This window comes from Nanorana parkeri, unplaced genomic scaffold (assembly GCF_000935625.1).
Source record: "Nanorana parkeri isolate BGI_ZX_2015 unplaced genomic scaffold, ASM93562v1 scaffold204, whole genome shotgun sequence".
Taxonomy (NCBI): Eukaryota; Metazoa; Chordata; class Amphibia; order Anura; family Dicroglossidae; genus Nanorana; species Nanorana parkeri.
The window spans coordinates 1,382,294-1,408,775 of record NW_017306472.1 but is presented as its reverse complement, the minus strand read 5'-3'; the positions used below and the strand labels follow the sequence as shown (position 1 = coordinate 1,408,775).

The following is a 26,482-nucleotide window of genomic DNA, read 5'->3' as shown; positions in this document are numbered from 1 at the left end:
AATGAGGATACAGACAGACGTAAAAACCTCACAGTGACCTGGAAGAAGAAGCGGGCATTCCTCATCTGCACGTCTAACAAGAGCCAACTTCCTGTAATGTACGTACAGTGCTACGAACCAGACCCAAAAAGCCAGGTACTCCTCGTCGGCACGAGCGCGGTAGCATTACAACTACCCCTGCTGTACAGTAATAGCCTCCGTTTGTAAGTAGGAGTCGTATGTAAGTAAGTCGGGGACTGCTTGTACAGCTACTATAACTAAGGACTGATAAGCTGCAATATATTACATTTTAGTTCTCGGGGTTAGATACACTGTAAATCGTTTCTGTGTATTGTGACATGCCAGCAATGTATTCACATTGACTTGTAGTTACCAGTGGGTCCTCTTTAACTTTGTAATTCCTCTAAAATACTATACTGAAAAATGACCTTGACTGGTCCATCGTTCACAATAGTTGGAACTTATGTTCTTAGTGTTTGCATAGGGTTTGGGTGGTACTAAACTGTTTTATCAGAAGCTTAACAACGTCTGGCAAAGTTTTGAAGCGTTACTAAGACTTTTCTAGGTAGAAGAATAGCAGAGTAAACAGTAACAGGGATCAGCACCTCCAAACAGATAAGGAGATCTAAACATGGGATAAAGTGAGGCCCTTTTCCAGGTCCCCTAGCAAAACACGGCATCTGATTGGCATCAGGACAGGAGCGCGGCACGTATGCACCAAAGCTTCTACATTATTCAATATAAGGGTCATTCCAGGTGACTTAGAGTAGATGTAAACCCCAACTGAATGGCATGAAGTTTGTATCAAGCAATTGACAATTTTTAAAAATAGAATGCTTGTTTTCACCCTTTTTGCATCTCAGTGCTGACTTGTATCCTTAGATTTGCACAGCTATGATCCTATCTTGCGGGGGAGGAACCCTGGTTTTCTATGCCGCAGTTAAAAGAGAACTGTGCGGTAACCTTTTTATCCCATAGTTCTCTTTAGGGTCATGGGAGGACATATTTTAACATCCTCCCATGGATGTTAAAATAGCTGGCTGATTGACAGCGGGCTCTGCCTATCTAGAGGCAGAGCCAGCTGTGCCCGCCCCCACCCATGTCCATCCTCCAGTCAGCGCTGGGGGATCGGAGAGGGGGAATCCCTGCGGGGAGCGGTGACTCAAAGTCACCGCTCTCTGCAGAGAGATAATCGGGAACTGAGCGAGCGGCGTTATGTTTTTGCTGACTTCCCGATCAATAGAGCCGACCTGTGACAGTTTCAATGACACACGTGGGCTCTAACTATGAGGATCAGTGTAAATCACTCACATCATAGTTCTCCTTTAACCTCCCTGGCGGTATTCCCGAGTCTGGCTCAGGGTTAATTTTCAATACCAGGAGCGGTAACCCCCGAGCCAGACTCGGAACTGCAGAGAAAAGTGACACTCACCTTGTCCCTGCGAGCCCGCGGCGTCCACTGCTATACGCGGCCCGAAAACGAAACTAAAAGTCAGATGCCGGTGAGTTATTCCTAAGATTTACTAAGAATTGCAGGCCTACAATACATAACACCAAATTTCCATGCAAAAAATTGTACCGCTTTTGGTACAAAATTCCTGACATAATCATACCGCCAGGGAGGTTAAGTAATACTTTCAGGTCTTACCCCTAGCCTGTGACTGGACAGTGAAAGGAGAAGCAGCAGACTAATGAGCTCATCTTTCTCTATTCCTATTATCAGCATATTACTTGTTAGTAAATGCAGCACACCTGCTTACCTGCTTGTGCTGCTTCTCCCTCCCCCAGTGTGAGTTTTGCTGCACAGGGTGTGAAAGAAAGTGTATATATAGATATATCTAAATATATATATCTAAAAAATCTTTCTTTTTATATTCAGACATCTTGTTTTTTTAACCATCTTCTCTTTCTCTTTTGACTTTATCTTTCCAAAGAAGCAAAATTGTAAACAAGTACCAGTTTTAGCTAAAACTGGCCTCTTCTGAAGGTCGTTTTGTAGATAAGGGTTAGGTGCATGCGTAGTCAGAATTATTCATTACAAAGCATATAAAATAGTGTGTTAGTTAGTAAACTTTAGAAATTACTAATCCTGAGAATAAGTGTGTGTGTGTGTGTGTGTGACAGTTTGCATTCCATGCATGATCATGCAAAACAAAGGGCAATATCTTATACAACATATAACCTGTCGAAGACAAGGGGAATTGTAACAAAACCTACCAATAGTACCTTATACCAAGTCAGGATCTTGGATTAATTGTAGTAAAAAATAAATGTTATGATATGTTAATAAATACAAAGATGCATTCATTTGTGATTTTTATATCTGCCTGGAGTTTAGATTTAAGACACCCATAGACAGGCCGAATCTTGCGGTACTCTAACCAGCCATGGTTTATAGGATATATCGCACAGGTTAGGAAACCCTTTCTAAATTGCTACTGTTTGATGCAGATAAGCGGGCCTTCTCCTCCACAGAGGTATAGCCAAGCCAAGTCTACAAGTCGGTGTTTACCTGCACGTCTGACCACTCTCTCCAGGCTATTTAGCGCCAGGCCCCGGAAACCGCAACCATCATAATATCTCTCCCATAGCTATGTAGATGTACAAACCTTTCTTCCATGCACACAGATCAACCTCTGGCTTTCCAGGAAGGGATGATGAGCTGTAGGAAAGCATGGTCTCTCAGCAGGAGAGTACAATGACCGACACTCAGAAGTCCCAGTGCTAATTTACAGTAAGCTTGTGATGGCCACATCTGGGTCGCATATGTTGGCTACACAGACACATATATCACAGGGCTGTGTCTGATGAGTCACCATGCCCATAGATCCCCTGTCCCCTGTCTCATTTATCACCTCACTTACTGTGAGGAAGTGCAAATATTAAAAGGAACAGACAAAAGTGTTATCCTATCAGAGGAAAAATAACACAAAAAATCCTACAGAGTTCTATTAAAAGCTTCAGAAAAGAGGACACCTTTCTTAGCAATTGATAACTCCATTTCTGAGTATTGCTTCCTGCCTTTCATTACTGGGTGGGGGACTCAGCAGCTGGCAATCTTGCCTTACAGCACTGAATTCTGGGATTTACTTCCTACAACAACTGTATCTGCATGGAGTATTGTACGATTCCCCCATGTATGTGTGGGACTTCTTCCAATACTCCACTCCACAATAGATCACCCTCCAGTGTGAGGCTTCTTCCTGCACATAGACTGATGCAAAAGATTCATATCAGCCCTATATGATTTGTGTTCTCTGTACAGCCCCGCAGAATATGTCAGTGCCATATAAATGTAGAATTATAAGAGTGTGTGGCTGTGATGAGATTGGAGTGTAAGGTTCTCTGTCCAGAGACTGATGTGGTTCAGGGAGCATGAGACATCATTTGCATTAATGGATTGGCCACCACAGAGTCCAGACCTTAATCCCATTGAGAATCTTTGGGATGTGCTGGAGAAGACTTTACACAGAGGTCCGACTCTCCCATCATCACTACAAGATCTTAGTGAACAATTAATACAACTCTGGACGGAAATAAATGCTACATTGCATAAGCTTATTGAAACGATGCCACGGGGAATGTGTGCCGTAATCAAAGCTAGAGGTGGTCCACTGAAATATCAGTGTGTGACTTTTTTTGGGCCAGGCAGTGTATATTTTTTTCGATCTGGATTCATTATTGAAAAAATACTACTTTACATTCCTATTATGGCTTAACTCTATCCATTACATGGAGTATGAACTGCATCCCTGTGTTTAGCTGCGTGCTTAGAGTGCAATGTTAAGATTCCATGTAATTAAAGTGACATTAAACCCTCAGATGTTTTTAACATAACCCAATACTGTAATGTGCGCCTTACTGTAATACATGGTTGTTTCCCTTCTCTTTGCTGCTCTTCCTTTTAAATCCTCATGTCTTCTCATGCTTGGGGAGAACTTCCCTTTGCAGCTGAGTGCCTCTTCCTGTAGTGCTGGCTCAGGTTGCAAACCTATACACAGACACCATGTAGCCATTTCATAGACAAGGCAGTCTGCTTGAAAACAGAAGTTCTGCAGAGCATGAGAACAGATACAAATTTAAAAGGAAGAGCAGCAAAGAGAAGGGAAACAACCATGGATTACAGTAAGGCACACATTACAGTATTGTTTTATGTTGAAAAATCTGAGGGTTTAATGTCACTTTAAGCAAATGTGTTTATTATTCTCTCCCTCTATTAGAAAGTCTTCTCTGCTGTTGGAGTTTTGGGATGACAACCGCTCACAATCATAGCGCCATGATCCATTGTGGTGTCCCAATTTTCTGTGATAAATGGCATCTTTGGCTAAAATGCCAAGAGCTAACGAGGATGTAATCACTGGCTGAAAATGCAGCCCTGGGAAATTGCCCAGGAAACTTTATTAGCAGTAACACATCAGGGAGACCACACAAGAGCCATTGTTTAGGGCTGATGACATCACTGGCCTTGAGGTCAAAGGTCAATCTGTTAAACACATCAAATGCAGCTAGCAGCGTCAGAATAGAATCCACTTCAGAAAACTTTTCAGTAATTTAAGAACCAGTCCACATTAAGCATGCCATTTTGATATAGAGAGGCACTTTTATATTTTGGAGATACCATCAGCATATCTTCCTACCAGTTTTAAGCTCTGACCCTTCTCCACTGAGACCCATTACTTCAGCTGCACTCACCATAAAATGAAAAATCCATAAGGGGACTCCATCATAGTGGTCACAGCTATTTATTTTATATATTTTTTTTAATTATAGTTAGGAGCGCCAATTATTTCAATTTATTTATTAAATTCTAAGTTTGGACAGCGATTTCCATTAGGAAAAGTAGTTGAGGCATTTTAGTAATTTTTGTTGCCCACAAGGTGTCGTCCTAACATGTCAGCTAGCATGGTGCCAGTTTATATCCTATTGCCTAATGACAGGTTCACTTTGAGAGAGGCATAATGAACCCAAACTGAGGGGTCCGAACTGCTTAAGTCTATAAATAGCGGCATTATTCTGATGACTGATGGCTAAATGTACTCTAGTGTTAAAAAAAAATACACTCAGGAAAGAGACACATCAGCTCTAAAATACATAGAAGGGCCCAGTTCCACCTATGTTTGCCTGTTTTTGATGCGTTGACATGTGTTAAGTTACATGTGCCATTTATTTCTTATCGGTCCTTAATGAGTGTCCACGCAGCAAAAGAAACCAACCCTTTATTTTTTTTACCACCTCAGCACATGCGAATACACATGTATGCAGGGCCATCCCCATAATGGGGCAGACTGAGGCAATTGCCTCAGGTGGCATCTCACTAAGTCATGTAGGGGGGGTGGCAGGGGCGCCACAACTGTCACCATCTTGCTGGCTAGCATCTCCCAGGTAATAGCTCTAAGCAACCTGTGAAGCTCTGGCCGGCATTCAGCCTAGCTCACCGATGTCACTGGCTGCCAGGAGCTGAGTGGGAAGCTCTGGCTGGCAACCAGTGATGTCAGTGAGCTGGGTGGGGGACTGGACATAGGTACCGTGCTGGACATATTACCCCTGGTAATGTGTGCTGTCAACAAAATCCCCCCCGCCGCCAACATGAACTGCCAGCACCACCACCCCTGGCCTCAGGTGGTGAAAACTGTAGGAATGCCCATGCATCTATGAGTTGTGGATCGATAAACAGTCAGGTGCAATGTTTAAAGAGTCAAACTGCACGGGGGGCTCACTGGAAATAAATGGGAGCATTTCCCGACCACTTGGACCAATCCCTCTTTCTTCTGTGATGTGAAGTATCCCAAGTACCATGGTGATGGTTTCAGCATTGGGGGATCAACATGGTGGGCCATATAACTGGAATAAATCAAGAAAGGATTGGCGGATATGCCCAGGCTTGTGGTTAGCACTTCTGCCTTGCAGCACTGGGGGGGGTCCCCAGTTTCAATCCCAGTCAGGTCACTATCTGCAAGGAGTTTGCACGTTCTCCCTGTGCTTGTATGGGGTTTCCTCCGGGTACTCCAGTCTCCTTCCACACTCCAAAGACATGCTGGAAGGTTAATTGGCTCCGGTCTAAATTGGCCCCGTGTGCATGTGATATGGGGACCTTAGATTGCAAGCTCCTTGAGGGTAGGGACTGATGTGAATGTGCAGCTATGTAAAGCGCTGCGTAAATTGTCTCCACTATATAAATACCTGTAATAAATAAATAAATTGCAAACTCAGAAATTACTTTGTAATAGTAGCAGTGACATTATCACTGTGCTGCACATAGCCTGTGCAGAGAGCTGAGCTGTTTATTATAGAACACAGAGCAGTTGTTTCATCACACATCTGAGTCACAGTCCCGGCAGCGTTGTCTACAGACAGTGACTGATGAGTAAGTCGGAGGGAAAGTGCCAACAGACCCCTCTGGCTTACTCATCTGGTTCTGCATGGCTGCTGCTGTTTCACAAGCTTCTGTAAACAATTACAATGCTCTTTATCTGTGCTGTGTCTTTTTATGGCACACAAGGCTGCCGGGGCCTAAAAATAGCTCCGGCTGGAGTGGTGATTCACCAGATATCACAGGGCTGTTTGCAGACAGGCTCCTTGCAGTTGTACGGGGTGTTTATGTAATCATGACATGAACTGTCACATCATTTTGTCAGGGAATGTCTGCGGGTTGCATCGAGGCCAGCGTGCGGCGGGAGCGACGCGCGATGCGGCGGGATAGGAGATGTAACAGGTGAATTTGGGATTCCGCCATGATCTTCCATTTGACCATTTGAATGCGTGTTCTTACAGTGCTGGAGCCTGAACAGTGTCACACTTTGCCGTGCAGAGGAGTGTGTACCACGGCATGGATCTATGCAAAGTCCGCACCCTCACATGCGTTTCTGCCGCGTGACAAGTCATTGCATGCGACATTGCAGAGATATAGGACTTGATGCCTGTCATGTTGCTGACACTGCTGCAGAGTACCAAGACTTCTCAAAGTCCCAGCACTCTGCAACAGTGTCAGCAAAGTATCCGCACTCTGCAACAGTGTCAGCAAAGTCCCAGCACTCTGCAACAGTGTCAGCAAAGTATCCGCACTCTGCAACAGTGTCAGCAAAGTCCCAGCACTCTGCAACAGTGTCAGCAAAGTCCCAGCACTCTGCAACAGTGTCAGCAAAGTATCCGCACTCTGCAACAGTGTCAGCAAAGTCCCAGCACTCTGCAACAGTGTCAGCAAAGTCCCAGCACTCTGCAACAGTGTCAGCAAAGTCCCAGCACTCTGCAACAGTGTCAGCAAAGTCCCAGCACTCTGCAACAGTGTCAGCAAAGTATCCGCACTCTGCAACAGTGTCAGCAAAGTCCCAGCACTCTGCAACAGTGTCAGCAAAGTATCCGCACTCTGCAACAGAGTCAGCAAAGTATCCGCACTCTGCAACAGTGCCAGCAAAGTCCCAGCACTCTGCAACAGTGTCAGCAAAGTACTCGCACTATGTAACAGTGTCAGCAAAGTACTCGCACTATGTAACAGTGTCAGCAAAGTACTCGCACTATGTAACAGTGTCAGCAAAGTACTCGCACTATGTAACAGTGTCAGCAAAGTACTCGCACTATGTAACAGTGTCAGCAAAGTACTCGCACTATGTAACAGTGTCAGCAAAGTACTCGCACTATGTAACAGTGTCAGCAAAGTACTCGCACTATGTAACAGTGTCAGCAAAGTACTCGCACTATGTAACAGTGTCAGCAAAGTACTCGCACTATGTAACAGTGTCAGCAAAGTACTCGCACTATGTAACAGTGTCAGCAAAGTACTCGCACTATGTAACAGTGTCAGCAAAGTACTCGCACTATGTAACAGTGTCAGCAAAGTACTCGCACTATGTAACAGTGTCAGCAAAGTACTCGCACTATGTAACAGTGTCAGCAAAGTACTCGCACTATGTAACAGTGTCAGCAAAGTACTCGCACTATGTAACAGTGTCAGCAAAGTACTCGCACTATGTAACAGTGTCAGCAAAGTACTCGCACTATGTAACAGTGTCAGCAAAGTACTCGCACTATGTAACAGTGTCAGCAAAGTACTCGCACTATGTAACAGTGTCAGCAAAGTACTCGCACTATGTAACAGTGTCAGCAAAGTACTCGCACTATGTAACAGTGTCAGCAAAGTACTCGCACTATGTAACAGTGTCAGCAAAGTACTCGCACTATGTAACAGTGTCAGCAAAGTACTCGCACTATGTAACAGTGTCAGCAAAGTACTCGCACTATGTAACAGTGTCAGCAAAGTACTCGCACTATGTAACAGTGTCAGCAAAGTACTCGCACTATGTAACAGTGTCAGCAAAGTACTCGCACTATGTAACAGTGTCAGCAAAGTACTCGCACTATGTAACAGTGTCAGCAAAGTACTCGCACTATGTAACAGTGTCAGCAAAGTACTCGCACTATGTAACAGTGTCAGCAAAGTACTCGCACTATGTAACAGTGTCAGCAAAGTCCCAGCTCTCTGCAACAGTGTCAGCAAAGTATTCACACTCTGCAACAGTGTTAGCAATATATTCACACTTTGCAACAGTGTCAGCAATGTCCCAGCACTCTGCAACAGTGTCAGCAAAGTACTCGCACTCTGCAACAGTGTCAGCAAAGTACTCGCACTATGTAACAGTGTCAGCAAAGTCCCAGCACTCTGCAACAGTGTCAGCAAAGTACTCGCACTGTGCAACAGTGTCAGCAAAGTACTCACACTCTGCAACAGTGTCAGCAAAGTATCCGACCTCTGCAACAGTGTCAGCAAAGTACTCGCACTCTGCAACAGTGTCAGCAAAGTACTCGCACTCTGCAACAGTGTCAGCAAAGTATTCGCACTCTGCAACAGTGTCAGCAAAGTTCTAGGACACCCTCATGTATACAATGTTACAGCATATTGCAACGGTATTTATAATGTCCCAGTACTCAGAAACAGTATCTGTAAAGGATCAGTACTCTGCAACAGTGTCAAGTCCCAGGGCATCCTAACAGTGCATACAATGTTACAGCATCTTGCAGCAGTGTCTACAATGTCCCTGCAGATTGATGCGAGATGCGGGGATTTTGTAGTCACAGGTGCCGAGCAGAGTTCTGGGACTTTGTAAACACTTTTGTAAGATGCTGGAACCTTGTTGGCACTGTGGTGGGTTTGTGGGATTTGCAGACTGCTAAGACTTTGCAGCCATTGTTGCACAGTGCCAACACAGTGTAAAAACAAGCACAGAGTGCAGAGACTTTACAAACACTGTTACCAGATGCGGGAACTCTGCAACCATTCTGGCAAGTAGCTGGGACTTTGCAGAACACTTTTGCAGACTGCTAAGATTTTGCAGGCACTGTTGCACAGTGCCAAGACTGTGCAGACACAACTGCAGGGTATAGAGACTTTAAAAATACTGTTGGAAGATGCGAGGACTTAGTAAGCACTCTGGCTGGGACTTGGCTGACACAGCTGCAGAGTGCTGAGACTGTAGGTACTGTGGATGGAAGAGTGGTCTTTGCAGGTGCTCTATCAAAGTTTGTGACTGGGTTGGAATGTGTGACCGGTCACGTGGTCACACATTTTAACGTAATCACGCCCAGTTTTTCTGGGGTGGAATGTGTGACCATGCAAAGGTCAAGCATTCCAACGCTTTGTCAGCTGTTCCAGGGCAGATCGGCATTGCAGATCTTATGTGCAGGAGAACCGATCTGCCCTGGAACAGCTGATTGGTCCTGAAATGTCACTTCCATCAGACTTTGTGAGTGGGGTGGAATGTGAGATCGTACTCACAGAGTCGGATGGAAGTGACATTTCAGGACCGATCAGCTGTTCCAGGGCAGATCGGTTCTCCTGCACATAAGATCTGCAATGCCGATCTGCCCTGGAACAGCTGACAAAGCGTTGGAATGCTTGACCTATTGGTGGTCACGTATTCCACCCCAGAAAACCTGGGCAGGATTATGTTAAAATGTGTGACACGTCACCGGTCACACATTCTAACATAGTCACAACCTTTGATAGAACACAGGCACTGTTACAAGATGCTGGAACTCTGTGGGCACTGTATTGGGATGCCAGGGACTTTGCACAGACGGTTGCCAACTGGTTAAACCTGGTAGGCCCTGTGGCAGGAGGATGCTGGGACATTACAGACACTGTTGCATACTGCTAGGACTTGGCAGGCACTGTGTTGAGGTTTATTTATTTATTACAGGTATTTTATGTAGGTTCTGGGACTTTGCAGACACTTTGGTACGTTGCTGGGACTGTGCAAACACTATTGTAGACTGTCGGGACTTTGTAGGCATTGTGATGGGACATTTCAGGCACTACTGCAGACTGTTGGGACTCTGTAGGCCAGGGGTAGCAAACTGTGGTGGAACTACAAATCCCATGAGGCATTGCAACATTCTCACAGCCACAGACATGACTCCCGAAGAGAGATGCATCATGGGATTTGTAGTTTCACCACAGCTGGAGGGCTGGAGGTTTGCTACCCCTGCTGTAGGCAATGTGGCATGGCTGTGGGACCTTGCAGACACTTTTCAAAATTGCTGGGACTTTGCAGGTGCTATGATAGTATCTGAGACTTTGCAGTCATCGTTGCAAACTTCTGGGACTTTGCAGGGTTCTGGGGCCTTGCAGACAATCTACAAAACTTCTGGGACTTTGCCGGCGCTGTGGCAGGAAGCTGGGACTTTGCAAGCACTGTTTAACTGCTGGGACTTTAGGCCTGATTCACACCTGTACGTTTTGTAGCGCGTTCAACGCTCTACAAAACGCTCAAACATGAAAATCCCATTGTTTTCTATGGGTCTGGTTCACACCTTGCCGTATTTCAGCCCGTCTGAACGCGCTACAAAACGGCCTACGCTTGAAAACGTACATGAGCTTCTTTGCGGCGTTTTTGTCGCGCGTTTCCATTGGGATACAGCCAAGTAGCCCTCGGAAATGCGCGTTTGTCGCGCGTTTTTTTTTAACCGCGAATCGCAGGAAAAACGCACGTCACGAAACGAGCGACAAACGCGCATATTCGCTACGCCTAGGTGTGAACCCAGTCTTATATGTACTGGGTGGGATGCAGGTACCTTGCAGACTCTGTTGCAGCCTCCCATATTCTGGCTTTGCAGGCCTCTTTGCAAAGTTCAGGGACATCCATGTAGAAAATGGCGGGGTGCGTGCAAATTTTGTGTGTGATTCCAGGTTCCTGGGACCAGCGGAAAGTGCTGTAGGGTACTGGGAGCAATTTTCTGTGTGTGCACGCCTACTTGTTTTAGGAAATACCGGAGTGCCAGTGATAATTACAGCAATACATGCCGAGATGTGAGAGAGTGCCTAACATCCCAGGAAAATGTCCTGACACGCACGGCTACAGAACGATATTTGCTTTGGCACAAAGCTAACAGATCTCATATCACCCATTTTGTCAGTCTTATTCCTGACGCTGGCAACAAACACCCTTCACTGCAGCTTATCCCTCTCCAGCCCTAGACAGTTACACGATCGCTGTTTCCAGAGTAACCACAACAGGCCAAAACACTGGCTCTGCCGAGTCCCGTCCACACGCGGGGAGAGCGGCTGGGTGTGGGAATGGAAAGATGTAGGTCATCTTCAACACGTAATACCGACGAAAAAGGGCGACTGCCGGGGAGCAGCAAATCTACCTCAGTAACAAGATTTCTGAATGTTAAAGTGCAACTCCAGCACCAGAATGGCAGTTCTGTGACCAAAGCAGCTATAACGCAACACTGTCTCTTTTAGATTCCCTCCTCCACATGCCTATGTCTGCAGAACTGGTAATTGGCAATAGGGATCTTCAGCTTTCAAATTAGTCACAGAGGGGTCTTTCCTTTCTAGAAATGGCTTTCAGTCAACAAGCATGCAAGCTTAAGAGTTACTGAGCTCACCCAGCTCCCTCCTCGCAGCAGTGACTCAGCTCCCCCCTTCAACTGATAACTCAGCAGCTCAGCTCCCTCTACTCTTGCTTCCAGAAGAGATTTAGTAGTTTAGATCCCCTTGCTACTCCCTTTTTTTCATTGACTCAGCAGCCCAGCTCACCCTGTTCACATTTCCCAGCAGTGACTCAGCAGCCCAGCTACCCAGTGATCCCATCTCCCAGCAGTGACAGCAGCCCAGCTCCCCGTGATCCCACCTCCCAGCAGTGACAGCAGCCCAGCTCCCCGTGATCCCACCTCCCAGCAGTGACAGCAGCCCAGCTCCCCGTGATCCAACCTCCCAGCAGTGACAGCAGCCCAGCTCCCCGTGATCCAACCTCCCAGCAGTGACTCAGCAGCTCAGCTCCCCGTGATCCCATCTCCCAGCAGTGACTCAGCAGCCCAGCTCCCCGTGATCCCATCTCCCAGCAGTGACTCAGCAGCCCAGCTCCCCGTGATCCCATCTCCCAGCAGTGACTCAGCAGCTCAGCTACCCCTGTTCCCACCTCCCAGCAGTGACAGCAGCCCAGCTCCCCGTGATCCAACCTCCCAGCAGTGACTCAGCAGCTCAGCTCCCCGTGATTCCATCTTCCAGCAGTGACTCAGCAGCCCAGCTCCCGCTGTTCACATCTCCCAGCATTGACTCAGCAGCTCAGCTCCCCGTGATCCAATCTCCCAGCAGCTCAGCTCCCTGTGATCCTATCTTCCAGCAGTGACTCAGCAGCCCAGCTCCCCCTGTTCCCATCTCCCAGAAGTGACTCAGCAGCTCAGCTCCCCGTGATTCCATCTTCCAGCAGTGACTCAGCAGCCCAGCTCCCCCTGTTCCCATCTCCCAGAAGTGACTCAGCAGCTCAGCTCCCCGTGATCCCACCTCCCAGCATTGACCTGGCAGCTCAGTTTTCCCTGCTCATCCCTCCTATCAGCTCCCCCTACGCTTGCTCCCAGAAGAGACTTAGCAGTTTTCCTCCCTATGCTACTCCCTTTCTTTCAGTGATTCAGAAGCTAAGCTCCCCCTGATCCCACCTCCCAGCAGTGACCTGGCAGCTTAGTTTTCCCTGCGTATCCCTCTTATCAGTTACTCAGCAGCTCAGCTCCCATCCCATTAGTGACTTAGCAGCAAAGATACCCCCTACTCTAGCTACCAATAATGACTCAGCACCTCCCCTCCCAGCAGTAACACAGAAGCTCAGCTCCCCCTGTTTCCCCCTCCCAGCAACCCTGCTCCCTTCTCTCATCAGTAACTCAGCAGCACAGTTCCCCCCTGCACCCATACCATCAGTGACTCAGCAACCCTGCCCCAATTACAACCCCCCCACTCACACCCCAGCCATGACTTGCTCCCCACTCTGGCTGGCAGGTGTGAGTGCCGGGAATTGTTAAGTTGTGCAATAATCGAATCCTCCCTTAATGTTTAAGAAGTCCACATGATGCTAGCTCAAAGCTGGCTACGTGGTTGGCACTCATGCCTTGTGGTGTATGGGCTCTAGGTGTGATTCCAGTCATCTGCATGGTAACAGATGGCATATTATTTCGTAACATATTCGGCAGCCTTGTATTGTGTGTGTACACTGATCGGAATGGATCTACGTACTCTATGAAGTGCCGCCGAATATGTTACCAATTAATAAATACGTCTACAAAGCTGCGCCGTGCTGTTCTCCATCGGTGAATGTGGCAGCCTGAGATTTCACTGATTGGAATGGATCTACGTACTCTATGAAGTGCCGCTGAATATGTTACCAAATAATAAATACGTCTACAAAGCTGCGCCGTGCTGTTCTCCATCGGCGAATTGTTTTGCACATTTGGCATTTATTACTGGCCATGAAATGTGTATTTCTAGGAGAACTTCTGATCTGCATGTTGATAACACTGTCACATTGAATTACATGTTTTCATGATGGGGCCGGAGATGAAAGCCTTTGCCCCGAGCATTCTACTCACTGTGAACGAGGAAACAGAAGTCTTTCCATGTCAGCAATAGAGTCAGCTTTGTGAAACCCTCGGCGTCGTACTCCACCACACCGCTGCAAAGATATAAGACAGTAAGGATCAGCACTTCCCACCAACACTGCCGTCCATACAATTATTTATTTTACCCTTTTATGCAGAAATTAAAGATTTTCCACAGAGAACACTGAACCATTCACATCAATTTTCCCTCCTCAAGGAAAGCTTACAAGTTCATGTCTCTACACACACAATGTATTGCCAATCTGGCTGCTCGTGATTTACAGCAAACATTGTAAGCGTGTCCAAGTAAAAAGAAAAGTTCACTCAATCTACCTTATATTAGATCTCAACTCTAACTGAATGAGACTTAGTTGGCTAAAGCACTGTGTATCATAAACAATTGCCTTTTTTTGCATCCATGAGTGTGTCAGCATGGCCGCTTATGGTCACCACGAGGGACGTATGCGAGAGTGAATATTTTAACCAAAGCGGCAGATTTAAAGGGGTTATTCACTATTGAGCCAAAGGATATAGCCGTAGCTTCAGTTGATCCTTCGGCTCTCTTCACAATAGCCGTACAGCAGCTCCCGAAGGCGGCCGAGCGGCTCAGCCGAGCCAAAGGCATATTCTTCAGCTTGACTGAGCCGAAGTGACAGCCGAAGCGGGGCGAACGACCTGCTGAAGGGCAGCCGTTTGCTCCGCAATGTGATCTCACGGCTGGCTCTTCGGCTCGGTTATTCACTCGGCTGCCTTCGGCAACTTAGTTACATAGTATTTGAGGTTGAATAAAGACATATGTCTATCAAGTCCAACCTATTGTGTGTGTGTGTAGGTCCTTGAGGCATCTCAACTTAGTGAATAACCCTGTAAGTCATCTTTGAAAATGACATTAACATGCTAAAGCTGAACCTTAGGCCGGCCTTTCTCAACCAAGGTGCCAGGTCACCCCAGGGTGCCTCCTGGCTTCCTCAGAGGTGCCTCAAAGTTTTGCATAGAGGCTCTGGGACTGAAGACTCTGATGTGAAGGGAGACTGAGGACTTTGATGTGAAGTGGGCTCCTGAAGTGAAGGGGGGACTCTGATGTGAAAAAGAGGGGGACTTTGATGTTAAGGGGAGTTTCTGATGTGAAGAAGGCTCCTGGTGTGAAGAGGGGGCTTCTGACATGAATGGGGGCACTGATGTGGCTCCATAAGGAGAATGGTGGATCCTGATATGAAAGAATTGACTTCTGATGTGAAAGGAGGGGGATCCTGATGTCAAGGTGGTTCCTGATGTACTGGGGGAGGGAGAGGGTTCTGATATGAAGAGGGGCTCCTGATGTAAAGGGGGACTCTGATTTGAAAGGGGGGCTCTGATATCAAGGGTGCTGGTAATCTGAAGGGGGGACTATAATGTGCAAGGGGGAATACTGATGTGAAAAAGGAGGGTGGATGTGAAATGGGGGTTTTGATGTAAAGAGGGACTCCTGATTTATAAGGGGGATCTCTGATTTAAAGGGGGCTCCTCATGTTAAAAGGTGTACTAGAATGGGGGGCTTCTGATGTGAAAGGATAGGACTTCGATGTGAAGGTGACTCCTACTCCCTTGTGTGTCCCTGTACCTTTAAGGAGGTTGGGCTGCCTCCTGGAGAACCTGTACCCAATTTTATCTTTTGCTGCATGTGCTCCAAGATGTAGACTCTCAAAGGTTAGAGTTAGGACCGCACTACACTGAGTGGACTTGGCGAGGTTGTGCGGCTTTCACATATTCTGCAGAAGACGTGTATCTAAACCTCTGTTTTTAACCTTAGCGGTGAGACAGGTTTTTTTTGCATGCTGGCTGGTGAGTGTGCTGGGAAAACTTTTTGCTGTTGATGTAAAGAGGGACTCCTGATTTGAAAGGGGGATCTCTGATTTAAAGGGGGCTCCCCATGTTAAAAGGTGTAGTGGAATGGGGTGGAGCTTCTAATGTGAAAGGATAGGACTCCGATGTGAAGGTGACTCCTACTTTTTGTGTTTTTGCATGCCCCCCCTGAAACCTATACCAGACCCCTATGGCAGATAAGGATCTGGTATAGATTTTAAAAGAGCCACACGTCTTTTTTTTAACATGTTTCCATTTACCCTTTTCTACATTTTAGACTGGGGTGCCTTAAGATTTTACATGCTTTTAAAGGGTGCCATGACTGAAAATAGGTTGAGAAACACTTCTCTAGGCAGGTCCCCACCCGGTACAGGCTGCCTGCAGAAAACTTCAGGAGAAGTCCAATCACCCTGCACAAGGAGAGAGAGCAGCAGTGACCGGTCTTTATTACAGAAGGGGGCGGAGACAAGTCCAGTCACCCTGCACAAGGAGAGAGAGCAGCAGTGACCGGTCTTTATGACAGCAAGCTCCAAAAAAGGATATAAATCTACTCTGTGTGCACCAAATGCCTCTGCAAACCGAGATATTACTATGAAATAGTAAAAGTGACATAATCACTATGCAGCGCATAGCGTGTGCATAGAGCAGAGCAGTAGCCCAGCAGGCTCCACCCACTACAGGCTGCCTGCAGAAAACTACAGGAGGGGCCGGAGATAAGACCAGTCAACCTGCACAAGGAGAGAGAGCAGCAGTGAGCAGTCTGGATTACTGCACAGATCTGGAAGAAATACACGAAGCTCCCCAAGATTTAAGGAAGAATACACATGGCTCTCGTATAGACAGAATATTTGCGTATCCCAGAATTCAACTTTACAAAAACGTGGCCAACTTTCATTTTGTGCTGATGCGCACACATTTTCGCAAGTTGTCCCATTAGAAGTGTTTAGCAGTGTTTCTCAACCTTTTTTTCAGTGACCCTTTAAAAGTATGCAAAATCTCGAAGCACCCCAGTCAAAAATGTCCTAGATTTTAAGGGGGACACCTTGCAAAAATACACAAAAAAGTTGGTTTCCCCCTTCACATTGAAGTGCCCCCTTCAAATCAGGATACCTCCCTTCACATCAGAGTCACCCTTTGCATCAGGAGCCCCCCTTCACATCAGGAGCCCCCCCTTTTCACATCAGAGTTCCTCTTTTACATCAGGAGCCCCCCTTCACATAAGAGTTTCCCCTTTTCACATTAGAGTTCCCCCTTTTCACATCAGAATTCCCCCTTTTCACGTCAGAGTGCCCCCTTTTCACTTCAGCGTGCCCCCTTTTCACATCAGCGTGCCCCCTTTTCACATCAGAGTTCCCGCCTTTTCACATCAGAGTTCCCCCTTTTCACATCAGCGTGCCCCCTTTTCACATCAGAGTTCCCGCCTTTTCACATCAGAGTTCCCCCTTTTCACATCAGAGTGCCCCCTTTACATCAGAGTTCCCCTTTACATCAGAAGCCCCCTTCCCTTCAGCCTTCATTCCCCCCTTCACATCACAGACCCACTACCACAAAATTTAGTGGCACCCGAGGAAGCCGGAAGGCACGCTAGGGATGCCACAGCACGGCATAGTTGAGAAAGGCTGATCTATAGAGCTTTGGAAGGGTGCCGTTGTCTCTCGTGCAACTCACCTGCAGGTCACAGAAGAGGGAAGGATCAGCTAAGATTCCAGAGAAATAAGTTGTAAAACTCGGGAAGGATCAGCCAGGGTTACATAAAGATTTTTCATTGATCTGGAAAACCTCCATTTTTGATAACAAGCACCGATGATATTCCTTACCACCTCCTACAGGTACCCCTGGCTAAGCATCAAATCAGGTCTATGAACGTGGCAGGATGTTAGATTGTAAGCTCCTTCAGGGCAAGGACTGAGTATATGGCTCAGTGTTCTCTGTAACACCTTTAAACCGCTGGCAGCAGTAAATCAATCAAAAAACTGATTAGGTGTTATCTGGAGCATCTTCCTAGAAAAGCGGCTTCATATTCACAGGAAACCGGTGACATCAAAGACACACACCAGCATACATTGCCAGGTTCTTCAGAAATGTTTTTATATCAGCCTCACATACAGCTAACACCCCACCTTGCTCTAGAGGAAGCCTGCTCTTGGTGGCACAGGTATAGCCCAAAGGGGAGAAACACAAACTGGTTGTTCAGGTCCTCCACTGCACAACAGAGAAAGCACTGGTGGGAACGAAAAATGTCTATGGTTGTCTATGGTTGTGTGTGAGATTGTGTCTGTGGTTGTGTGTGAGATTGTGTCTATGGTTGTGTGTGAGATTGTGTCTATGGTTGTGTGTGAGATTGTGTCTATGGTTGTGTGTGAGATTGTGTCTGTGGTTGTGTGTGTCTGTCAGTGTTTTTAAGGGCCCGTTCACACGAGTACAGTGCGTTAAATCACACAGTCCTGTGCCATTACCGCACTGTACCACACAATCGCACCTACTATGTGTTCTGGCGCGGGAGGTGCATTGCTTTGCCATTTATTTAAATGGCACCCCAAATGAACCTCACGTCCACAGTTCAATCACCCATACCGGAATGCCGTGCGTTCCATTGTAGTGCGACTTAATGACCAAGGACAAATGTGGGTCCTGAGGTTACACAGGTTGAGAACCACTGCACTATAGGATGCACTCTGTCCTTCTTGGGGACTGTGTACAGATTGAGAAAAAAATTCCCAGCAAGCTTTCAAAGGAGGGACCTGGGACTATCACCCACTGAGCAAGCAGGGTCTGCAGTGCAGAGGGCAAATCTGCCAAACGTGGAGAAAAACACAGATTTGAGGTGAAAAAATGCTCTGGAGGACAAGACTGGAATTCTATTTTGTAATCTGAGGAAATCAACTGCTGCCCCTTAGGATTCCCTGATGGGGGTCACATCTTTATGCTGCGGGGGGCTTACCCAAAGACTTAGAGAGTTTGGGCTGCCAGGGATACCGCATACCTTGTCCAGCGTATAACTCAACTGCCTTGCTCTTGACCTATCAGTCAAAATTCTGTGTTGTTCAATGAATGAAAGAGAAATACCTATCGATCCTGAAAGAAATTCAATGAGCTCCTAACTTCCTGTTTGAACTGACAAATCTGACTCCACTGCAATCCCTGAAAACCTAACCAGTGTTGTCAGCCCTGAGTTCTACGTGCTAGACTACAGAACACAGTTCATGAACCCATTGCACTCAAAACCGCTGTTCCTTATAAAAGACGGGTGCTGCGGCAGTCGACGGATGGCAACCGTCTATAATCACAGGATAACATTAACACCGGCACTCCAAGTAATGAATCAATGGCGTCTGTTTATTGACGCATGAAACATAGCACAATGCATCAAAAAGCTTTTTGATGCATTGTGCTATGTTTCATGCGTCAATAAACAGACGCCATTGATTCTTTACTTGGAGTGCCCGTGTCTCTGTTATCCTGAGACTACAGAACACTCCCTCTTATTTTATGAAGCTGAGCTTTAAAACAGTGATGAGTATGGCTTGTATAGTGTCTTATACCAGAAGTGTAGGTATTAATAGCTCATTATTAAAGGAGAACTATGGGATTAAGGCTTTTCCCCATAATTCACCTTAGGGTAACGGGAGGACACAAACTAGCGTCCTCCCGTCACCCTAAGCTCAGTATACCGCGAGCTACTGAGACGCCGCAGCTGAAGCGGATCCCGACAATTATGTCTGGATCCGCCCAGCTGCGTGAGTGACAGCTGGCTCTGCCTATCTAGAGGGCAGAGCCAGGTGTACCCGCCCCCTCCCCCGTCCGTTCCGCCAGTCAGAGCTGGAGGATCGGAGCGGGGAGGGGGGAATCCTTCCCCTCCCCTGTCACGGAAGAGCGCCGTGACAGGATCGAGAAGTGGGCGAACGCCGGTATGTGTTCGCTCACCTCCCGATCTACTGAGCCGACCTGTGACAGTCTCATTGTCACAGGTCGGCTAGAACTATGAGGTGAGTGAAAAGCCCTCACCTCATAGTTCTCCTTTAATGGTCATGTGACACTATAGATCACATCATCCAGTACAGGGGATGCATCACAGGGCAGCATCAATGTCTTCTCTGCCTGCTGCGGAAAATCTTCTGAAAACAGCTAACTGGCTGTGCACTCGGTATGATTCTAAGCTTTACTAGGTATGCTCATTGTTAAAGCTTGATTTAATCTTTACTTTAAATCAGCTAAATACATTTCAGCTGCATTAAAACAAAATGCAATGTGTTACAGTTTGTTTTCTTTAGAAAGCAGCCAAAGCCTGATTAGAAAAGTCTGTACCCGCAAGCATGTTGCAGAGAAAGACCCTTGTTTCTATATAGAAGCAGTGATCTCTCCAAGTCAGTCCTCTCTGCAGTCAGTAAAGCTCATGCTGCCCTGCTGTTTGGGGAGCTCTGACTCTGCACAGCATGGGGTGTGTTAGACCTCTGCGAAAAAAAATCACTGCTTGCCCAGAGAGAGAAAGGGTTCCACCCTGCAGAATGCTGGCAGGAGACAGGCTTTTCTAAAAGCCACGTGAGCAGGGTCAGATTAACGTAGGGCCTACTCCAGGTCCACCATTGAAAATAGGTCTGGCTGGCCCGGATCGCCTCGGTATGCCCGATGGCAATCTGGGCCGGCCGGGCTTACCACAATCAGGTAGAGGCCCTGGCGCCTCTCTAATCAGGCATATTAAGTGGCCACTTTCTGGGGCTCTTGAGGAGCGAGCAGCTACTTAATTAGAGAGACAACTCTGCGTTTTCCATCTGACTGACTGACAGAACCAGGCCCATGATGCTCTTAATCCGGCCCTGCACGTGAGCACTGCACTGTATTATTGGTTGTAATGTGCCCATCCACGGGTTATGGGGGAGGAGAGTACACCAGTCAAAATCTGTAAGGCCGCCAACCGCACTTGCAAACAGGCCAACAAGACAAAACTCACGTTCCAAAGTGGCTCAGGAAGGCAGCGATATATTCTCGTCTTTTGTGGTAACCTTGTATGACGTACTGAACCTGCAAACCAAGACACACACATTAGTACAAGCTGACACCTCTTGTGTACATACACATTACTACAGGCTAGGAGGATAACAGCACTTCTGATAAAAAAATGTCAAGCAACAATAGGCACACCTTGTAATGTCACGCTGATAATAAACAGTTACCTGTTCACATTGGAAAGTCCTCGCTTCCACTGTATGGGCTGTGCAGCCAGGTGACTACTATAACAAGGGACCTGCAACCAGTGTGCTCTGAGATAAAGGCTGACTGGGTATGACCTGTGTCAAGGTTAGAATATATATTTAGGCGGTGCTGGATTGTTTGCTATTGGGGTCCCGTATTGCCAAGGTCAAATCAGATCCATGAAGCTCTCTGGCTCCGGTTAGGCTGCTCTTAGCAGCTGGGCAACTCCAAAGAACTCTCCTGATAGAACTGGGAAGAAGAAGATGCAATGAAAGTGACACACCAATGGTCATACAAAGCAAAGTGATCTTCACTTGCTTTATAATGGACTAACAAATGGTAATACAGCCAAGTTTCGGGGGTCTAGCCACTCCCCCTTTATCAAGGCTTAACAAGGATCGTAAACTGGGACTCTGGGGATTGGTCAAAAAGAGATTAAGGGATCGCTGATAATTCTGCCAAATTGTGAGTCCTAAAAGCTGATGATTTATTGCAGGGATGTCCAAGCTGCGGCCCTCCAGCTGTGGTGGAACTACGAATCCCATGAGGCTTTGCAAGATTCTCCCGGAGAGAGATGCTTCATGGGATTTGTATTGTATATTTATTGTAAGATAGCCAAACAGGCACATCCATGTTTCTGGTGATCGGTCTCTTACTGATGACCGAGGATTGGTTTACCAAAAATTCACGCAACTTTTCGAATACAATTAAACAATTGATTCGAGTAGCATATTTCCTATACAATGCAGAAGAACTCCGGGAAAAACTTTTACTAACCTAGACGAAAATGAGCAGTTAACCCTTGCAGGGCAGGGGCAGCCCCACTACATAGGTTAATAAAAGGTTTGCTCTGAGTTCTATTTTAAAGCCACACACCTGGAAAAATGATAATCTACGCTCCACACTGGGTGTGTAAATGATCATTAAAAAGCTGGGTGTTATGTACGGAGGGGGGCTGCAAAGAAGAAATATTTTACCCTGCAGCACGCCATCCTCTGCACACAACGCTGGGCTTCCAGCCACTGAGGAGAGGGAGCAATCTGAAGCAGTACAGCACTCCGGTCGCATCACTCGCCCCTCCTCACTCCTGTCCATTCACCAAAATGTATTGTATTTTATTGATGGATACAAGGCCTTCTGTGATTGGAGGAGGAGGAGGAGGAGGCGGGAATGTGACATCACCTGTCCTCCGTGAGTCGCATTTCTCCTTGGAAGACCGGTGTCCTATTGAAAGTTCCAACCCGTCGAGATCTCAAATGACTTGACTTCCGGTTTAGTTAGAAGTAAGAGGTTTGCGGCCATATTGAGTGGGGCACCTCTGATTAATAACTTCCTGGATTAGTCTGAACCTAGTTCATTTTAATACTTTATTGCTGTGTAGTATGTGTGTAGGGAAATGCCGCGGGTGGCGCACGTGCAGTACAGCCTTTTCGGCTAAACCTCTTAATTCTAACTAAACCGGAAGTCAGGTCGTTGGAGATCTCGAGGAGTTGGAGTTTTCGATAGAACACAGGCACGATGTGCAGGAGATGTCATGCTGCAGGGTTTCTATACTTTGCAGCCACCCTCTGGATATAACACCCGGCCTTTTAATGATAATCACCCAGTGAGGTGTGTAAATGATAATTTTTCCACAGAGTGTAGCTTTAAGTCACTGTTATGACTTTGGGCAGCCTTCAATACGTGTTACATATGAAATTTGGACTCGAGTTCTCTCCTCTCGTGCTCCGTTTATGAAATTCTCGCTCTTGGCCAGCGATGGGAGAGCAAAGACCGTGTTATGTGTTTGTTCTGGCAGCAATGGAGTCTCAGCTGCTCATTGCTATTTCACAGAATAAATCAGAGCACTTCCAAGGAGTGAAGCAATGTGTAACCTATATCAGATTTCCAGAATCTGCCGGATATTACTGCCAGAGAGTCCCTGATCTAGAACTACAAGTCACCCACACAGCTTGCTGATCCCACTTGTACTCAGGTTAGAATTAAAAGAGATCTATGAGGTGAGTGATTTCAACTCATCCTCATAGTTAGAGCCGACCTGTGACAAAGAAGCTGTCACAGGTCGGCTCTATTGATAGGGAAGTGAGCAGAAACATGCACCGATCTGCTCACTTCCCGATCGTCTCCCTGGGGTGAGTGGTGACTGTCAGGCATCGCTCCCCGCAGGGATTCCCCCCTCCGATCCTCCAGCACTGACTGGTGGAACGGACGGGGGAGGGGGCGGGCACAGCTGGCTCTGTCTCTAGATGGGCAGAGCCAGCTGTCACTCATGCAGCTGGGTGGATCTCGACAGTAATGTCAGGATCCGTCCCGGCTGCGGCGCTCACAGTATATCGCGGACAATAGCCTGCTATATACTGAGCTTTGGGTCATGGGAGAAGGTTAGTCCCCCCGTGACCCTAAAGAGAACTATGGGGAAAAACACTTACCCCATAGTTCTCTTTTAAAGCTGAACTCTAAACAGATAAATCACAGAAGAAATACATACTGAATATCTAACCTGCGTGCATTTACCTGCATGGATTTGTATTTCTGGCCATCCAATCCTGGGATCTACACAGCACAGTCCTGTCTGGCAGGGAGGGGGACCTGACCTTCCTCTGCTGCATTTTCATTTTCACTTACAGGTCTCCACCCCACCCTGTATCTGGACAGTGAAAGGAGAAGCAGCACACTCATGAGCCCATCTTTCTGCTCTCTGCTTCTATCAGCATGCTCCATGCGCTGAAACACATCTGATTTGCTACTCCACCCTTCCCCTCCCTGTGCCCTGGTGTACAGTAGACTGCATGAAGCTGATTTTGAGTCAGATTCAGGTAGTTAAGTGGCTTGCATTTTAAAACAGATTTAATAATGCCGTAAAGAACACAGACAAAAATATGTGTCTTTCATGTCTGCTTGGAGTCCAGCTTTAAGTGGCTGGGTAAGAGTGAAAGAAAACATTGTTCTGTCTAATAAAGTTTTTTTTTTATCAGTTACTCGCTAGCATTTCATTGCAGTTCTGCAAACTACAAATATACTCTACGGATTGGGTACCACCCTACCCTGTTAAAGCTCCCTAAATGTGTAAGTGCCACTTAGGCTATTCCACGTCCGGCGACTGCTTCCCAGATCTGCAAGGCTGCCGCCAGGTCTTCTGTTCACCTGTTTTCTACGTTTTACCAGGTAGATGTTAATGATGTTAGCTCAAGACATTAGGCCCTTCAGGCAGCTCTGGGGGCTGCAGGCTGCCCCCAGGGTTTATTCTCTTACACGGGCCTGTTAATATTTTGATACCACTGCCCACCCCTCAGTTGGATGCATTTTGACGTCCCAGCTGTCACTTAATAACACAATCCTGTGTCCCTTAATGAACAAGAAAGAACAGAGGATTGTTGGACTTCATTTAAGGATATAGGTCCTACCCATCTGTGTTTGTGAACTACTTCTAGTACTGCAAAACTTAAGCATGCTGGGAGTGGGAGGCGCCAGTGGCATCACAAGGGTGGTGCGGCCTGCACCCGGGTAACACCATTGGAGGAGTGACACCAAAATGACTGATAGTCCTTTTGGTGTCACCCCCTCTGAAATGTCAGGCACTCAGTCATGGACTGAGAGCCCGACAGTTGCCGGAGAGAGGAGGGGACCCGGGGGCATACCTTATCTCGCCGGGTGAACGTCCCCTCCTCTCTCTGTCAGCGTCCATCACCAAGATGGCCGCCGGCAGGTATCACCAAGATGGCTGCGCATGCGCGATGACATCCGTCTATCTCCCACTCTGACTGCCTTTGGGCGATCCCTACTCATCTCTTCAGGGAAGCCGATCCCACCTCATCCTAACCACTCAACCATCACGTTCTCAAACAATTCATCCCCACACAGCTACCTCCTCATGCATCACTTGCCCCTCCCTTTTAGATTGTAAGCCCTCAGGGGCCGGGCCCTCCTTACCATCTTGTCTTGAATTGTATTGTGATTGTAATGTCTTCCTTATATTGTAAAGCGCTGGGCAAACTGTTGGCGCTATACAAATCCTGTATAATAATAATCACGGCGGGGTGTCACCTGATACCCGTTCTGGGTGACATCCGGCCTCGGGATGTCCCTGGGAGGGGCTATACCTGGCTGGTCATTCTTTTTTGTTTGCCAGCATTTGAATCTTCCTGCAGGCAGCAGTATAACCCAACTGTGTTTGAAAAACTGAATCCTCAGTCGCTTAATTAACTGCACAAAACACATTTTACAGTAGATGCAAAAACCAGATTTTTGAAAACAAACACACACGCATAATATATCCTACATTGAAAGAAACTTGTAAAGACAGAAATATGGGACAGACCATTGTTGAGGCAATTAAAGGTCAGAGGTCTTCTCAAGTCTGATATTTGTTGGCCTGACAGTTGACTGACCCCACATGCTATCTCCCATCATCTGAACAACTGTCAGGCATCATGTGACCCCTGAACCCCAAGATATCAGCTAATGCATTAGACTAGGTTCAATAAAAGGGTATAACATATAAATCATTTATAAGTAAGCCTGCACCATCATAATAAGTCAAGGCTGAAATGTTAGCCCTACAACAAGTTACATTTTTTTTTTATTCTTAGAGTGGGGAAGGGTTAGGACCCCTGTCAGTAATTTATATTGCCATCTGTGTACCTGCTGGGAGGCAACAATCATTTTAAAAATATCTAAATGCAGGTCAGGACTATACACAATACGCCTACAGCAACCTGACCCAATAACAATCATTTTTCCACACTGTACGCATGCTGCTCTTATGTTCTCTTGATGGTCTCCATGGCGGTGCTAAAGTGTGTTTTCTGGGCCTGATGGGACAATGAAAGGAAAGAGCTGTACAATAATACCGCAATCAACTGCAAAAGTGGCCTCCAGAGCAGAGTTTGTGCGTAAGTCACTGTCAATGCCTGTGGATGCGCTTATTGATTAAACTGTTTGTTGAGTCATCGGCAACTATTAAAGGAATGGAGAGGACAGCCACTTATACTCCGTGACACCACTAGAGGAGGGGCAGCAGCTGCAGCGATCGGCAAAAAATAATTTGCTTGCAAGATATATGTTAAATGTATACTCTTAAAGTGGACCAGCACCAGATATATTTTTCCATGTTATGTACTGTACATGTATGCTATGTACTGTAATGTGTAGTTACTAGGGATGCACCGAAACCAATACTAGTACGGGTGCCGATACTGAGTATTTGGGCCAGTACTTGTACTCGTCCAAATGCTCCCGATGCCTATTCCGATACCGGAACTTCCGGTATCAGGAAGCCGGGCGGGGAGTGAATACACGCTGCCCGTCTTCCTGATTGGCCAGGAAGCCGGATCCCTCATCACCAGGGAACTTGGAGCTGGTTTCCCGGCCAATCAGGAACCCGGTTGGTGAGTCATTACCCACCCCACCAGCTTCCTAATTGGCCAGAAAGCCGGCTCCATGCTTCCTAGTTACCTGGTGATGAGGGAGCATGGAGCCACCTTCCCAGCCAATCAGAAAGCTGGGCAGCGTGTAATGACTTGCTGCCTGGATTCCTGATTGGTCGAGAAGCTGGCCAATCAGGAAGCCAGGCAGCGAGTCATTACCG

At 46.9% G+C, this 26,482-nt stretch overlaps 1 protein-coding gene across 1 annotated transcript in view; it reads right to left on the bottom strand.

Annotated features, from left to right (window-relative positions):
* BRE (brain and reproductive organ-expressed (TNFRSF1A modulator)) overlaps positions 1-26,482 on the bottom strand; it is a 190,383-nt gene that overhangs the window by 35,178 nt on the left and 128,723 nt on the right. Inside the window, exons 9-10 of the mRNA XM_018555604.1 lie at positions 20,654-20,724; positions 13,855-13,937 (exon numbers count right to left, since the gene is read on the bottom strand). Coding sequence (XP_018411106.1) covers positions 13,855-13,937; positions 20,654-20,724 — 154 coding nt within the window. The remainder of the gene's footprint in view (positions 1-13,854; positions 13,938-20,653; positions 20,725-26,482) is intronic.